Source organism: Pelobates fuscus, chromosome 7 (genome assembly GCF_036172605.1).
Source record: "Pelobates fuscus isolate aPelFus1 chromosome 7, aPelFus1.pri, whole genome shotgun sequence".
Taxonomy (NCBI): domain Eukaryota; kingdom Metazoa; phylum Chordata; class Amphibia; order Anura; family Pelobatidae; genus Pelobates; species Pelobates fuscus.
Window position 1 is genome coordinate 127,469,656 of NC_086323.1, and position 18,511 is coordinate 127,488,166.

An 18,511-nucleotide genomic window follows, 5' to 3' on the forward strand; every position below is an offset into this window, starting at 1 on the left:
GTAAACGTATAGGGAGTACTGGCCTATAACTGCTCTATTTATTAGGCCTTGTACACATAGTGATAATTATATAGGCAATGGAATAAGGGGGGGATTTAAGAAAGAGGTATAATCATCTTAGTATTACAAATGGAGATGGGACTATGGAAGACCTAAATGCTCACAGTCTAAAAACCCCTCCCTTACTAAAATCCTCTTAGTGGAGGATAGGGGCATATTGCAAATTTGTTACAAAACAGTACTGACTGCAGAGACAAATAAAAGAACGGGAGGATATTTACGAAGCTATGTGCACAGGCACATTTAAGACATTTTTTTGGAGCAATGCAATAGTTGAAATTTATATAAGTCACATGTGAAGGCTGAATAAGTGAAAATATTATAACTAGGTGGGAAGAGGAGTGATCACAACTCCCCGCCCCCCCTCTCCCCGACACTAGGCCATGCCTCAGAAGTGTCTCTATTCAGGAGGGGCAGCCCTGCTTTTGGGCAGGCTTACAATTCTCGGTTTGTGGGTCCTGTCTCATCGTCCTGTCCACAACAATCATAGCACATGAGATTCATTAGACATGCTCACGGTATGTTCAGGGAACCCAGCAGGGAGTTTAGAAACTGTGCTCCCTGCATGATCTTCACTCAGTGGGCTGACCTGCTTGATTGGTGGGCAGCCTTGTGCCCGGCTGACCTGACAGTAATTTAGGTGGTTTATTTTTAATTGGTCTAACCCTTTAATAAGACAGTTACAAAATTTGGAAATAAGTAGCCAAATTGTGATAAATTCCCCAACTTCAGTACTTCGGCCTAAAACTTGAAATTTCTTTGTCAATTCTCCAGAATTTCTTGTTCATAGAGAATCCCCAATAGCTCACATACACCATGCATTACCTGCCTGCCTATACTAATCATGTGTACAAATAAAACTCCAACTGATCCAGACTAGCCATCCACACAGCATCACACCTCACTCCCCCAGATCTTACATTATATTCCTTATAATAAAGTCAGACTTTATTCACCAATCATATAATAAACCCTTCTCTTGGATACAATGTCTTCCAAAGCACAAACCACACAGAAAAACAGCCAATTTATAGTTCACGCAGAACAAGGAGCAGTGATCTCACACATAAACACTAATCTCACCCCATCTAACACTCGTAAGTGCCAATGTCATATTGTGAATCAAACCCACACAAAAAACAAGCTTTTAGAAGCTTTTACACATTTGGATATCTATATATATAATATATATATATATAGAGAGAGAGAGAGAGTGTGTGTGTGTTTGTTTAACCCCTTAAGGACACATGACATGTATGACATGTCATGATGCCCTGTTATTCCAGAAGTTTGGTCCTTAAGGGGTTAAAAGACCACAGTAGAGAGAAAACGGTGACACTGATGAGGGATTTTTGGTTCCTATTTCTATGTAGTGTTTTGGGTCACAGACCACTGAAGATGAAACGTGGGTTGAACCACAAACAAAGTATAAAGTTATCACTTTAAACTCCCCAAATACATTACAAACACAACGTTTAGGCAGCAAAAATTTTTACAATTGGGATGGTAGCATGAAAACGGTGGTCCAACCCTGGGACAATCTCGCAGTAAGAATGCTGAGCCACAGAATTGGCCTGAACAGTACCCAATATCCCACATCTTACATATTCAAACTCGCTAGACCATTTTCAGGCATGTACACCAACTAGTGCCCATTACATTACACTCACCATCCATGACATTCACTGACGGCACTAATAGCATACACTGACACAGCACTTGTACCATGTTTACCACAGCCAAGTAGCTACATATGCAAAACACTAAATAAAATCACTTGGTCACTAAACTCAAGCACCTATAATCAACTACAAACACAACAACCTGTCCCCAGCCATTAAAACACAACATGCATTATAACCACATAAATACCCAAGACTAGCTCCAGATAAAAGCTACATAGATCAAATACCAAATTTACAAACCTTGTATCAAGCAAATACACTAGGTGTATTAAACATCTAATATTAACTACATACATCAATCACACACAGAAATCTCAGACATCAATCCTAAACCACATACACAAGAAATTAAATACACATACACAAAAAAACACATAGTATCAGCCTTAAAAGTTCAGCACGCAGCTATAGCAACATACAGCAGACTCAACACTTAGTAACCACATACATCTAACTCAAAACTCTAAGATAAACCACATGCATCAAACCCAAACACCTAGTATTAACCACATGCATCACTAGCAAACGCCTTGCAGACGCAGTTACCACATGCATCAATTTCAAACACATAGCATCAAGGACACTTTAACACCACAAACAAAACCTTAACCAACTAGGTATTAAACAAACAACCCCAAACATACACAAATTAAAACTATCAGAAACCATACCCACAAATAACTATCATACATCCACCAACAAGAACAATATACACCAATAATGTAAACAGCCATCGAATCACTTGCCACTAAAAGACCAAACTATAGCTAAGAAAAATATCATACAATTCACATTACAACTGTCACTATCATCAACCACATAAACCAAGCAATTACCATAGCAATAGGTATATGCAACACTAACCTAACTCTAAAGTGTATACACCAGACTGCACATTAAAACTGCACAGAAACTCCCACTGCAGACAAAAAAACACTTACTCCAACAAACATACTTAAACAGTTGGCACTGTGTGTATTTCCCTGCGTTTCTAGGCAAATATATATATATATATATATATATACACACATGTATTTTTAGTTTTGTCTGGATCTGACAGGTTAATTTGAATATGAAGTGTGTGTGTGTGTTTTCATCTAGAGAAGCATTTTGCCATGTGTGCTTGTTTGTGTGCCGTGTTGCAGTGTTGTGATACAAGTGTGCATTCCTGCACACTCTCCCCTGTGTGTTTGTGTATGCCTGTCACGTAGTGTGGCTATTCCTGCAGTGACTGATGGATTGTGTGCTGTGCAATGTGTTGCCTGCGTGTAAGTGTTCTCCCAAGTGGCAGTGAGCGTTCTATGTGCGTTCTATAATGTGTGTTACATTGTATCAGTGTGCAGCACACTCACCCACTCCGTATTTCTCCTCCTCGGTTGGAGTCCACATGATAACCAGACCCTACGCTCTAGATGGGGTAGATCCCAGGGTACGGTTTACTTCCAGTTAGGAGTAGGGTAGATTCCAGCGTCCTGGGGTAGTTCAGAGAGCCTTTAGGTGGTGGGTGGCAGTGTAAGGGGGACTTCCCAATCTCAGAAAGTAGGTTTAGGAGTAGATTCAGAGGTGATAGAGAAGATCTATATGCCAGGTGCTCAGTGCAGGGGTAAATTTAGGACCTCGGTACTGGTGTCAGTGCCTGATGGGGCAGTCCAAGGGCAGAGCTCAGGGCTGGAGAGAGGCACTCGGGCAAATCCCGCTGTGCACAGGGCTGGATGGGGGCAGCAGACCCAAGGCTCCTCTCCCTCCTGCTCACCCTGACAGAGGACGTAACGGTGGTCCCGGGGCCGCCGAATGGCACCCACAGAGCATCATGCCAGGAGTGGGGGCACCGGCATACCCAGTCAGTAGTATCTCCCCTCCGAGCTCTGTACACACTGATATATCCTGTGCCACAGACAGGGGCAGGAGGGAGGAGCAGGGGGAGGGAGGGAGGAGGATGGAGCCTGACTCTGAGAATGAACGGAGGGGGAGCAGATCAGGCCCAGACCGACTCTTGGCAGGGGTCTCTCTCACTCACATCACACATATATACACAGAAAAATACATACACTTTATACACACAGTGCAGTCTATACATTCATACCACACACCTACATAAACCATATACTATGCAGCTATACAAGTATACCCACTATACAACACGCACCCAAACATACATCACATGCACACCTTGACATATGTAGGAGTACAGCCATATCTAATCACATTCACAGAATAAGAAAAAAATTTCATACTATGCAATCAGTCAAACATTACACACATAACTATATACACTATGCAATCATACACTTAACAAACATGCCAACAGAAACTATGCAAATCTTCAGACACACATAACTCAAACATATCCATATACAATGTATTCATGCATTGCTCAATCTGTATATCTTAACACACACTACACAAATATACCTATACATAATTTGCACTCATGCATTATACAATATATACAAACATTTTTACAATGTACATACTATTAAAACATGCACATTTTACATAATGTTTCATACTGCAGGGACTCTAAAGACCATGACGAATGTTTGTAGAGCTCCATGTTAATTTTTACCCACTTTTTTTTTATTGTGTGGGCTGTAGTGATATTAACAATGCCCTAAATATTGTAGACAGGGGCAGCTATATTATCACAAAATAAATAGCTGGTTTGGCCTTCATAATAAGACAAGATGCGAGAGCCAGAGATTTATTAAAAAGTCCATATTTTTTCCGAATTTGTTTAAATTAAGTTTTTTTTTTCTTGTGCTAAAATCAGACACATATACATTTATTTTTATAGAGCTACACTAGAAACAAATGTCTCGGAGATTAAGGAGAATCTGAAATTCTGATGTTCTCAATAGACATGTAGCTGTAATTTGCATATTTTGCCATAGAGAAGAAGTCGCTGTCCATGGTACTTAGTTCTACCTATACCAGGGGTAGGCAACCTTTTAGCAGCACTGTGCCGATATAGGATTGTGATGTCCCGTAGAGTGACGATCCTATTTTTTTAAATTAAGGTGTGTATGCTGCCGTATTCTGCTTGTGTTATTTTTACTGTAATTGCTTTGTATCGTTGTATTTGTGCGTATATGAGCTATTATATTGTATATGTCCATTAGTAGTTTATGGTATCGTGTATGATACATATGAATGTGGGCTGTGTATGGCTGCTTGTGGAATTGTGTGTGGATGGATATGTCACATTGTGTGTTTGGTAGTGTGTGGGGGCTGTTTGGGGTATTGCATGTGAGAGGCTGCATGTGGGGTTGTGTGCATGTATGTGTATTGTTAGTGGTGTTGCGTTTGTGCGGATTGTGTGTATGTTTTTATGTGGGCTGTTCATATTATTTGTATAAGGGGAGGGTTATTTTGCATTTCTGTGTATATCTAGCAGTGTGGGTGGGTTCCCTGGGTTCCAGTGGGGACCAGGCTGGCCAGGTACAGGTCAAGGACAGGAGCTGCGATAGCTGTCGAGGGCTGCTCTACTAAAGTGTTGATTCCCATTCACAAGTGCTGGGAGGCAGTGATCTGAGATCAGTTACTCTATGTGCTGCAATGCATAAATTGAGGATTGTCCTTCACCACCTCTTCGTATTAGCAAATATCTGAAGTTTTACTAGGACTCCTGATAGGCCAGAGTGCGTTTAGCTCTAGCAGCCTTGAGTGCCGTGCAAAGACACCTTGAGTGCCGTGCATGGCACTAGTGCCATAGGTTGCCTACCCCTGACCTATACTATAAATGTTTACTTACCCATACCTTGAAGATTAGTTTTAGCCTTTACATAGATAATATTTATGTTCTATTGATACCCAAACTTGTGTGTCCATTGCAGGGTAACTGGAGGTTTTGAAAAGTCTTTTTGATGATGACTTGAGTCTGGTCATGTACTGAAGAAACGGATAAACAGAAAAGCAATTGTGTAGCTAAACCGGGAAAAAGATTCTTATTAGAGATGGAATTAATCTAGAAAATGTAACGAACTGTTGTATGTTTTATTATACGCCCACTCGTGAGCAAGGGTGCCTGTTATTGTAATGTTTATTCTTCAACGTTTACCCTTCCTTAAGAGATCATCATAAATGGATTTTTGTTTTTGTCTTTTTAAAAATAATTTCTCAGGGATCTGTATAGCTTCTATGATGTCTGCAATAAATACTCAAACCATCAAACAGAAGACATTATTGAATTGCACCATTTTTTTTAATGAGAAGCACATGGGTCATTGAAAAGTCACTTGCAATCCTCCAAAGAATATGTTGTTGCCTCAGGAGCAAATGTCATGTAGAACTGGGTATCACTCAAATTGAATGTTCTCTTCCGTTAATGTTCCCTGTCAAAATTATACTTGTGTTATCTGTGTTATACCACTCATACATTGATGGCAATTGTCATGTTTATTCTAAAACCCTCCATTCCTCTCTGACACTATTAAAGGACCACTCTAGTGCCAGGAAAGCATACTCGTTTTCCTGGCACTAGAGTGCCCTGAGGGTGCCCCCACCCTCAGGGACCCCCTCCCGCCCGGCTCTGGAAAGGGGAAAGGGGTTAAATCTTACCTTTTTCCAGCTCTGGGCGGAGAGCTCTCCTCCTGCTCTCCTCCTCCGATCCGCCTCTTCTCCTCCCCGTCGGCTGAATGCGCACGCGCGGCAAGTGCTGCGCGCGCATTCAGCCGGTCACATAGGAAAGCATTCATAATGCTTTCCTATGGACGCTTGCGTGCTCTCACTGTGATTTTCACAGTGAGAATCACGCAAGCGCCTCTAGCGGCTGTCAGTGAGACAGCCACTAGAGGATTAGGGGGAAGGCTTAACTAATTGATAAACATAGCAGTTTCTCTGAAACTGCTATGTTTATAAAACAATTAGTTAACCCTAGCTGGACCTGGCACCCAGACCACTTCATTAAGCTGAAGTGGTCTGGGTGCCTAGAGTGGTCCTTTAAGCTTGTTCACTGTAAAATGAAGGCTTTCTCAATTATAGATGCACTGTCAAGGGTAGGCAAACTCCTGTGAACCTCAAGTTGTGGTAGAGTTGTAACATTCAACTTGGATCAGTATTGCAAGACCCCAGTGCCCTTTAAGATGTGGAATTTGTATGCTAAAGGAAGAAAATGAATTGATTGAGGAGAAATTCCAAAGACCTATCTTTGTTACTTGATTTCCTTCATGCAGCACATGAATGCTGCATACATACATTCAGAAGGACATTACTTTCCTTATGTTGGTCATTAGGATGTAAGGAATACCTCTATCATAACACAGTGGATCTGGTTAGGTTCCAAAAACACCCAGGACTTGAAGATTTGAGGAACCCTACAATGTATAGCCAGTTGGAGCACTATGTTACTGATCTTTTTTCATATCAACTTTAGGAAGCACCTGTCTGATGAAAATTTTTAAATAAAAAAACACTAAAATTGTAGATTATACTAACGTAGTGTACCTATAATCTTAATTTTAGTAATGACAGGAGGTGAATATTTGCATAACTCTCTTTCCTGAAAATCCCCAGCAGCATGGAAACATTAAAAACCAATCAGAAAAAAATTGGATGTTACACAAAAGGCCATGTAAAACCACGCCCTTCCATTTTCTTTGTAGCGACAATAAACAGGTAACAAGATAAATAAACCATGAAAACAAACGTATGTCAAAGTCCCAATTAGTCAATGCAGAATTCTATAGATCCAGGAGGGGAAATGCTCGAAGAAGGTTGAAACGGTATACTTGACTCCAGAAGAGAACCAATTGCACTGAAAGAAAAGAAAAAAGTGAAAGGCATCTGAAATGGCCGAATGTCCGGATATATTGAACAATTGCATTATTCCAAGTTCCAACCATTATTGACATTGTAACAACATTTATGCAAGTACATATTATCTAATTAACCCCTTCCCGACCGTGGACGTATCAGGTACGTCTGGAAGAAAACGGTCCATAATGACCTTGGACGTACCTGGTACGTCCGCAGCTATTTGGAGCTCTGGAAGCTCTGATAGTATTGCAGTGATGCTCTGCATGTGCTGAGTGCCTTGACGGGTCCTGGCACTCAGTGCATATATAATAATATATATAAAAATATAAATATAAAATAAATAAAATGATCAATATTAACTCACCCCCCCTTTTCTAAAGGCAGTGAATCATGGGGCTTCTGGGGGTGTCCCTAGCATGCCGCATCATAAGGGGCAGGCTGGGGTCATCCAATCACAGCTTGCCCCATTAGCAATTTCATCCCAAGTGTGTTCCCCATTTCTCTGATTAGTGTGGATCTGCCTCCCTCTCTTCACTTGTGTTTTAGTGAGAGAGGGAGAGAGATCTGTGGTTTAGCTAGAGAGATTTAGGTATTTATAGGTAGGGATTTGTAAAACCTTGAGACCCAAAGGCTCTTTTCAGAGCCATTAACCCCTGTCTTGCCAGTGATCACTATAATCACTGGCTCTTGCTTGCACAGCAGCACTTTTCTGCTGTCTGTGCCTTTTTTTTTTTTAGGGGTTAATTTTTTTGTGATCTTTTTTTTCTTTTTTGAGACCCAAAAGCTCTTTTCAGAATGATTAACCCCTGTCCTGCCAATGATCACTATACAGATCACAGGCTCTTGCACAGCAGCACTTATTTTGCTGTCTGTTCATTTTTTTAGGGGTTCATTTTTTTGGTCTTTTTTTTTTTTGTGACAGGTCACCAAGTAAAGTGATTGTGATCATGTCACATGGGTCACGGAAGTCAACCAGCGCTGAGCAGTCATATGCCACCCTTGCGCTAGAGTCTGACGCGTCTCTGTCAGACTCTGACCCTGATTTTGACCCTGCCAGGTGCTCAGATACATCATCACTAGATACAGTGTCTGCTGCTAGTGATGTATCTAGTGATGTTGTATCTGTGCCTGCTAGTCCCCCTGCCAGAAGGAGACATGCTGCTCCAGCTGGTAGAACGGCTGAGGAGTGGGTAGTGCCTCATCGCCAGAGGCCAGACATCCCATCCTTTACTGCAAATCCTGGCATTAAATTGGATGTCACAGGATTTAGCCCTCAGCAGTTTATGGAGGGGTTTCTGGGCGATGATGTATTGGGGAACATTGTCGCCCAAACTAATTTATATGCCCATCAATTCCGAGCTACAAATCCTGACTCTTTTTTGGCAAAGCAGCAATGGGCCCCCATCGATGTGCCAGAATTTAAAAGATTCTGGGCATTGACCATGCTGATGGGCATCATAGAGAAGCCCTCCATCCGCTCTTACTGGAGTAGTAGCCCCATCTGCTCTACCCCCATTTACTCCCAATGTATGTCGAGGAAGAGGTATGAAATGATTCTGCATTTCATGCACTTCAGCGACAACAGCCTGTGTCCCCCTAGGGAGCATCCCCAGTTTGACAGGCTGTATAAAATCCGCCCCCTGATTACCCACTTTGCTGCCAGGTTTGCAGAGGCTTATACACCTGGAAGGAATATATGTGTGGATGAATCCCTGATGAAGTATAAGGGAAGGCTGGGATTCAAGCAGTATGTTCCTTCCAAGCCCTCTAGGTATGGTGTAAAGATGTATAAGCTTTGTGATAGCGAGACTGGGTATACTCAGGCCTTCTGGGTGTACGAGGGAAAGGATAGCCACCTTGACCCTCCAGGTTGCCCAGAACATATGGGAACCAGTGGCAACATTGTCTGGGACCTGATATTCACCCTGATGAACAAAGGGTACCACTTGTATACTGACAATTTTTATACACGTGTCCCTTTGTTCAAGCTACTGTACTGTTTTGATACAGTAGCTTGCGGCACAATTAAAAAAGAACAGCACAGATTTCCCAGGACAACTTGCACGCACCCGGCTACGGAGGGGGGAGACCTCAGCTCTGCGCCAAGAGGAGCCAAGCTGTGTGCATCAAGGCCTATAACCGGCATATGGGTGGGGTTGATCTGGCAGATCAGCTGCTGCAGCCCTACCTAATTATACGAAAGAAAAAGGGCCTAGTACAAAAAGGTTGCAATCTACCTAATGCAGATTGCAACCCACAACGCTTTCTTGTTGTTCAAAAAAAGCAAACCCCAGGACGCAACTGAGATTTTTACAGTTTCAGCTCCAGATCATTTCGGGGATTTTGTACCGTGATGCACCTGCCCCCCGGGCGGTGATGGGAGAGAGAGCAGAGTTGGGGCTACACATTTTATTTTTAAAATTCCCCCTACTGCGGCAAAGCAGAATCCCCCAAAAAGATGCAGGGTCTGTTCTAAGAGGGGGTAGAGAAAAGATAGTGTATATTACTGTCCTGATTGCCCTGGACAGCCTGGACTATGCATTGGCGACTGCTTCAAACGATACCACACGCTGGTCAATTTTTATTTTTTCTTTTTATTTTTTTTTTGGGGGGGGGGTTTGTTACATTTACCCCGTGCATGGGGGGCATGGGTGTCCTTAGGAGGCCTTGCAGAAAACAACCTGGGGTGTTTTCCTGCAATAACCAACAACGGGCTCTCCTAAATCACAGTCAAAAAGCGGTGTGCGTGTGTAAAATTGAGGATTGAACAGTTACCTCCACACACGTTCTTCAACTACTGTGGGGTGTCAACTTTTCTAATATATGCACGCTAATGGCAAGACAATACATTGGGATATCTGATAAGGCCTCCAAAAGGAAGATAGGCAAATAAGATATGTAAAATGTGAAAAATGCATATCAGACATTTTGCTTTGCACCACCCAGTGAACCCGACAAACATATGCATGGGTGGTATCGCTGTACTCGGGAGATGATGCCGAGTACATATTTGGGTGTCCTTTGGCAGTAACACCTAACAGGAGCTTAGAATCTATGCCCAAAGTAGAATGTGTGAGTGAAAAATAACACACGTAATCCCTTGGTCAGCAATAGTATTCAGCCCAATCACATAGGTATTAACATTGCAAGTAAGGTAACATGTCTTTGTAAAGTGTGCTCCGGTAGAGCTATATGTGATAATCTGGGGGCTCACCCCAGGTGGCGTGCCATGAGAAACCCAGAGGACACCCACATAGTAATGTAAACTTGGCACAGTACAGAATAATCCCAGTGGATGAACAGGTCTGTAATAATTTATTGGTATTGTCTTTTAGACAGTAATATGTAGAAAATCCATATTAGTAGTATGTGCTACACTCATGTGAATGAATTTCAAGTTTAAACATGTAATAATTCTTTGTACAAGCAGATTCAAATAGTTTTAGTAAGCAGTACCTTCCCTTATAGGTATATTTTGGTAGCAGGTTGTGAATGATTCCCAATCTGGAATGACAGAAAAAGGATGGCTGCCGGGAATCTCGCGGTACTTGTGAGATCCAAGATGGCCACTGTTCACACGCAACGGGCCGCCAAAACTAACAGATATAGTAAGACTAACCCTGCAAAGCTGGAGCGGTAAAGAAAGAGGAAGGGCGTGGCCCTACAGGGCCTTCTGTGTAACTTTTGTCTGGTTGGTTGTTTATGTTTCTGTGCTGCTGGAGATTTTCAGTAAAGAGTGTTATGCAAATATGAAGCTTCCTGTCATGTGGTAAAATTCTGTTGTCCCCTTGTAATCTGTGACATTATAGAATTTTTACATTTTTTACTTCTTATGAAATTGTAACATTAATGTTTAAATTAGGCTGTATCAAGATTCTGGCTGTCGCTCCTATATGTACTACATATTGTACATAAATCTTTGGTACGTACATTTGTTGAATTGGCTGTTTACATGACCAGACCCCTTAAAGCGTTATGTGCTGTGGGTCTATTGAATTCGGCTGCCCAGCCATAAGCAGAATTCACATGGTGGAGGAAATTTGTCAAATAGCGACAGAGGGGGATCCCATGGGAATGGCCTTGATTCATTAATTGATTTTCAATTGATTTTCCAGTTTTCTCTGACCACATATGATTCCTACATCCTGTCAGTCAGCACTATTTAGTGCAGGACATGCAGAATGGAAGTATTTCCGAATTGCCACCCACATAGAGGCACTTTGGGGAAAAAATGCATGGTGGGTTGTGGGGAGGCACTATTTGCAATTAGAGGCTGTGGAAAACAATGTAATATTTATTCGAGACTGCTTCCTAATGTATGTGTGGACAAGGGAGGGGGCCTAATAATGGAATGTGTGTAACAGCGGTTCGTAAGCTGTTGGTTCTGTAAACTAATTTCGAGATATTAAACTGGCACAGTGCCCCCTCCCCCAGATTTGGCTTTGGATCAGCCCCTTCCTGTAAATAAAGTGGAGTCACATTCCACCAGTGGGCACACACACTCTAGTAACTGAGTGAGGAATGCAGCCTGCATTATTTGTGGACAGAGTGGATGCTCTGGCCAGTCCAGGGTACCATCTTGAGTACATATGAAGCGGGCCTTTGGAAAGTATATCTTTTAACCTGTACCCTTGAAAACAATTTCACCTGCACAATCCTGCACCTGCAAATGTATACATTGAACCTGAATTTCTGGATGCATTTTTGTTTTACAGCATCATTAAAACCTTACGGAATAAAATAACATATTAAAGGTAACATTGGTGTACAATTATCTTACAGCCCAACACCTTTAAACAGTATTTACTTGGATAGTTGTAATATACCTCAGCTTTTTTTCTAAAACTGTTGGTCTATTCACTAGTTTGGTGATTCTGTGATGCGTTGACAATGGGGATATAATTATGATTCTAGATTAAAATAACTTGACTGGTGAAATTATTCAAGCCTTTATACGGAGCCAGTGTTTTCTATATACAGGCTCCTTGAAATGTGAGTGTAATATTCAGCACGATATCATTATAATCACTGTGAAGCCATTTTTCAGTACCATCTACACTATATTGTATTTTCTGTATTTTACTTTGACATGTACCCCATATTTTACCATTGAATGAGACTACGTTTTGGTAAGATTTATCTGTGTTTGAACGCTCCACTTATAGGTGTAGGTCCTTGTCACTTACACCGCACAAAGCTGGTATAAGCTGAAAGCACAGGTGGATCCTAATGGCCCACTGGCACACGCTGCGGGCCTGGCCTTCGCCTTTGAACATTTCTCTGAGGTGGACTTCTGCAGTAAACCTGGTTTTCCAGCACTCGTCTGGCAACACAGCATCTTATTTTTTCTTTCTCTTGTTTTTATTTTGGTTACTCATGCCTGACTATCTATGTATGCCTCTACTGTCTAAATTGTATCCTCCACTGTGTGGAATTAGGCCCAGCTTGTGGTAAGAATGGGCTAATACGTTAAGCATGTTAAAGAGCGCGAGGCTGCTGTCGGGGAGAACACTGTTTATGCATTTGAGTTCCAATGGCCTTTTCATTATAGCTGCAACTAAAGCATATGTCTGGGGCACTTTGCTATAACTCTCTAACTATCCAAGCATTCCGTGCTCTCGATCCACACATTATCTGCTTAAGTCTAAATGACCTAGTTAAGTTACCACATCTACCATTTAGACGGGACTGTCTTGGTTGTTTACTCATGGGGAAAAAAAAGTGCAATGTCTATTTCTGCCATGCTTTGTTATCAACGTGTATGCTCTTATGTCAATTGTTCGTGCTGTTGTGGCATTACAGGTGTGTTTGTAATCACTATGCACAGAAAAAGAAAGAATTAAAAAGAAAAAAAAGTAAAATGGAAACAGCACTAAGGAATCAGAAAAAAAAAATAACATTTTGTGGTACCTAAACAAGCAGGTAAGGCCAAACTTCTAAAACATTATAATTCTTTATCATCTCTAGAATCCTGGAAGAAATCCAACCATGATGCTGACTTACTAAGCCAGATACATGCTCTTAGAACTGAAATACATAACCTTTATTTAGAAAGTATTGCTTAAATGTTATGTCTGCTTAGGCTGAATTTCTACACACAATGCAGTAAGAAAGGTTTACTGGAAAACAAATTGAGAAAACATCTAGCAAAAAATTCTATCCATTATACTAAAATTTAGCCACCAACACATGAGCTGGAGTTGAATAGACCTTTTAAGCGTCTTTGTCAAGCCTATGTCTAAAGTCATATACTTGTTTCTTTAAATTTTTAATTTTTATACTAAATTGCTCCTAAACATTATCCCCTTAAGGACCAATCTTCTGGAATAAAAGGGAATCATGACGTATCACACATGTCATGTGTCCTTAAGGGGTTATAGTACTTAAAATACAAAAAAAATATTTCTCAATGCTTTCCTATGGACGCTCTGCGCGATGGAGGCATAATATGCCTCCTGCGTCGCAGATGCGCCTCTAGTGGCTGTCCGGAAGACAGCCACTAGAGGCTGGCTTAACCCCAAATGTAAACATAGCAGTTTCTCTGAAACTGCTATGTTTACAGCAGGCAGGGTTAACCCTGGAGGGACCTGGCACCCAGACCACTTCATTGAGCTGAAGTGGTCTGGGTGCCTATAGTGGTCCTTTAGTGCCTAGTTGTATGAACCACTGTATGTCACTTTCTAATCTGCTTCTTCAGTCTCATCACAGGTCCTCTCTACATATTTGATTGGGAAAAGTATAGAAATATTTGGTCTTCAGTGGAAGTTGTTACCATAGAATCACTTTCTATGGTAACAACTTATCACACTCTGCTGTCTGGTCAGTTATCTTAGATCTTGATAGCACGATATCAAAATATTGAGTAAGACATCTTTTCCTCAGTGTTAGCAACTGCACAGTCACTAGACTTGTGCATGTGGAGTTTGTTCAGCCAAATTGATTAATTAGAAAAAAATAGTTGGCCCTGATGGACCGAATTTCATACATATCCCACTTTGGTTCGGACAAACTTTGTCCATTCTGTCGTTTCAGGAAAAACTATTTGTGCCAACCAAAATTGCACTAGAATATACCGATTAGTATACTGCAAAATAAAAACATAATATAAATATTTTCTTATTTTTATTTTTTTACCTTTTGGTTCACAGATTTGGGTAACAAGTGGAAAAAGAGGAAGATCAGTAAAAATGTTTTAGATTTCTATATATTATAATATATAAATATAGTTGGTTCTTACTGCTTTTCTATTTGTCCTTTAAATTTCTCACTTAACACGTGATCTGTGAATAAAATCAAGATTTAGTGAAAAAAGATTTTGAGGTCTTGACCCATTTCCGTTTCAGACAAATGTTAAAATCTTTTGGTTTACATGATTTTCTCAGTAACTCCATATTTCTAAAGTACTCTGGGTCCATGCTAATATTAGGTACTGTGAGGCCGAAACCTACACATAGCCTTATGCTTGAAGTATTTGGAGAGGATTAGCTTTTTAGACAAGTTTTGTTCTATGATGTATTTTTTTTAAAACTGAACTAAAATGAATCTGCACAAGGCTGCCCAGTCAAGGGTCTGACAGAAGGGACCTTGAGCCCTCTAGTGGCACATCTGAAGAATGCAATAAACACAATTACCAGCCTTTAATAAAGTGTTTTTATTCCTAAATTATTTGAAAAATTATGAAATGCATTTTGGATAATAAGTATTAAACAGTTGTATGTGAATGCACAGGGGAAAACAAAAGCAAATCAATTTACATTTTCAGTAAACATTTACAATATTAAAGTATAGTTTTACCAAACTTTAAGTATAGAAACTATAAATGTCATTATTTTTTCCTGAAAATATTTATGACTTGTGACTTTCATGTCTTGACTGCTTACTATATGTGGCGGACCGACTGAGTACTTCCGCCAGTCACGTTTCCTAGTTATCCCCGAGTACTATAAGCACTGCACCGGACATCACAAGCACTGTAGCCCCTTAGCCGCCGCAGCTTGGCTGGGGTCTTGCCTTCTCTGCCCACCCTGGACCCAAGTCCTGGATCCAGCTCCCAGTGGGTAGACCTCTCCTCCAGAGTATAGCAATCAATCGTGCAGTATAGCTGTCCCCCCACACATGAGCGGAGGCTTAATGCTGGGAGTAAGACCGTTTAATGCAGGCTAACACTCGCAATTTATACACACATTTTTATTTATTTATTTTTTAATTTTTTATTTTTGCAGTGCATATGAGGATAACAGACAGGCATGTGGTACCCCAAAGGCATTCCACTTGCGTAGTTCAAAACATAGATAACAATGGGGTATAAAGGAACATTGCACAATTTTATATTTTTTAAAGACAAGAGGATCAAGTTTGGAGCATGCTAGTTAGGTAAGTATAGAAGACACGAGTGTATATATAGTGAACACGTTAATCAAACTGGTCAGACTAAGAACAGCTAGCTATGCCATATAGCGATATAAAACAGTGAGGAGGCAGCGTCAGCACCGCTTAAGATGTAGAATACATGAATAATGGTCGCCCATTACAGGCTTAAGTTACATTATACAAAGCGTGGGCTCTATAACATTGCTAGTGGCCCTGCTGTCTAAATTACATGCTGTGGAAACATCTCCAGACTCTGTTTGCTGTGTCGAGTGTCATCCCATAAGTAGCTAGGCTAGAGTGCTATTTCACTAAGAAGGGGTTGCCTAAAACAATGTTAAGCAGTCGCGTTAAAGGGCCATTCCTACAGGTTCTAATTGCTTAATTAGGTTCAGTCATGCTTAATAAGAATCAATCATTCCTCTTCCATTGTAACAATTATTTAGGTTGCCATCAGGGAACATAAACTAGGGCACAAGTTACATGTCGTGAGTGTCAAAGTAACAGTAGGTGAAATAAAATGATTGGTGCTTGACAGGTTAGTTATGGTAGCGTAATTGTAATATAGGAACAGTGATTTAGCTTAAAACGCACTAACACATGCTGGTACAGTATATACATCGTTCAAGACAACTATAGCTTTGTGAGTAAATAGTAATCAGGAATATGTAAGTCGCTTCAATGCTTATATCACCCCAGCCGACCGGGACCACCATTGCTGCCTCTGCGGGTGGCCGTCTTCCTGGCGGTCCAGAGACCCCACACTCAGCGAGAGTCCCACTAGCTTTAGGAATCTGCTCTGTCTTATTTGTATGCTGTGAAGTGAATGTCCATCGGGGCCGGCATCAGGACCCAGTCCCCCCATGCTGCATTGTGGAGTATTCGCTGGTTCCCATAGGACTGCAGCAGTGCTGTAGTGTGCTCATCTCTCCCGATATTCAGATTGTCGGCGTCAGCCGTGGAGGGGAGCTCGGCATGAGGTTTTCGGTTCCTGGGTGAGTCTGTCTCAGGCGTGGTGTGGGGTGAGAGGTCGGCTTGTCTTCGTGTCGGTGACACGTTCAGAAAGCTGGAGCCGCCTTGTTAGCCTTGGGCACCAGTGTTAGGTGTTAGTGCTTACTTCGCCGCTTGCGCACATGGCGCCCGCCATCTTGGGCCTAGCGGTCAGACCTCCCAGCTTCGGCTGCGGCATCCCGATCAAGGCCTTAGGGTGAGGACCGGGATCATCCCCCCGGTCCATAGGGGGGGGAACGGGGCCGAGTCCGCCCAGCGTCGTGCTCCAGGTTGGGTGCTGTGTGGCAGGCCAGTGGGGCAGCGGCTGTCCGCCCCACTCACCACCGGAGTAGGCCTCAGGCAAGTCCACGAGGAGTTCTCCTCCAGGGGACTGTAGCTCGGTGAGCCAGCCTCTCCCTAGATCCAGCAGTCCCTCTGCTTTAGGCTTCATAGCCGTCGGTCAGCTTTTCGGTGTAAAGGCATAGTTTTAATCGTTAATATGTGAGGTGTTGCAGGAGCTCTGCTTGCCTGCGACCGACCAGCTCGGAGGCCCGGCCCCGCCCCCTATACACACATTTTAACCCCCAACAGCCTAATTTACATACAATTGGGTACATAGGGCACTATAGTACAAGGAAGGGTGTGGTCAGAAAATAGCAAGAGCTGATGGGAGATTGAGGAGGGACAAAGCAGCTAGTTTAAACTGGTCTGGCAGTGTCCCTGGGACAATGCCCTGCTGGGGAAACATTAGGAGGCACATACAAGCAATACTTCTTTTCAAGCAAGCAATTCAACATACTCCTCCTCTGTGTCTGAGAGAAAAACACACAATTTCACAACACCCCAAAAGTGCCCCCAAAATCCATGGAAACCACTCAAGAGTCACATCCCCGGATACCCCTGATCTGAGTAACCATCATATCCAAAAATCACTCAGATCAGTTCAGTGGTTCGGATTTTCCTTTTAAGTCAACTTTTAACATGTCTTTTTACATGGCCCATAGTCTTTGGGCAGGAGGCTAGCCAGCAGGACCTTCCAGGAACATGTGGCAGATTCATCTTTACCACACAATAAATCCTAACTGTCCTTGTTTGGGACCCATATCCCTCTGCCCCCTTATTTTTAGGATCTCAGAGATATCGATGTGTCTGAGGCTAAATTTAATGTAAACAGAACCCCTGGGCCAGATGGTGTTCACCCATGCATACCTCCCGAAAGTCCTGGAGACATCCCTATCATCTCTGTTTTAATAACATGGGCTGGTTACCTTGTATCCTGCTTTTGAGGATACCAGGGAACTGTCTTCAGAAAGTGCAGTACAACAGCAAATCATTAGACATTATCACATTGTGTTAATAATATCAAGGCATTTCAGCAGGTTTCTTTGCATGGGCTGGTCTAAGTGGGGTACGCCAGATAGGCTGTCAATCAACCTGGTGGGCAATCACACTAGTAAACGTGTACCCTTTAGGGACAGACTACCTACTTTATAGGTAAGGCCACCACTTGTCTGCTCTAGTCTCCTAGCCAAACCACCCTGGTCCCTGTCTTCTCAGGGAAATGTTGGGAAGTATGCTCATGTGTACTGTGGAGCTTAGTATAGAACTAGCAAAACCTCTGCAAAATCTCCGTCTGAACATTACTGATCTGTGAG

General features: G+C 42.0%; 1 protein-coding gene across 7 annotated transcripts in view; it reads right to left on the bottom strand.

Annotated features, from left to right (window-relative positions):
- DOCK3 (dedicator of cytokinesis 3) overlaps positions 1 to 3,628 on the bottom strand; it is a 292,905-nt gene extending 289,277 nt beyond the window's left edge. For all 7 annotated transcript variants that reach the window (XM_063426612.1, XM_063426611.1, XM_063426609.1 and 4 more), the window contains exon 1: positions 3,098 to 3,628. In XM_063426612.1, coding sequence (XP_063282682.1) covers positions 3,098 to 3,134 — 37 coding nt within the window. In that variant the 5' untranslated portion in view covers positions 3,135 to 3,628. The remainder of the gene's footprint in view (positions 1 to 3,097) is intronic.
- Between the last annotated feature and the right edge of the window lie 14,883 nt (positions 3,629 to 18,511).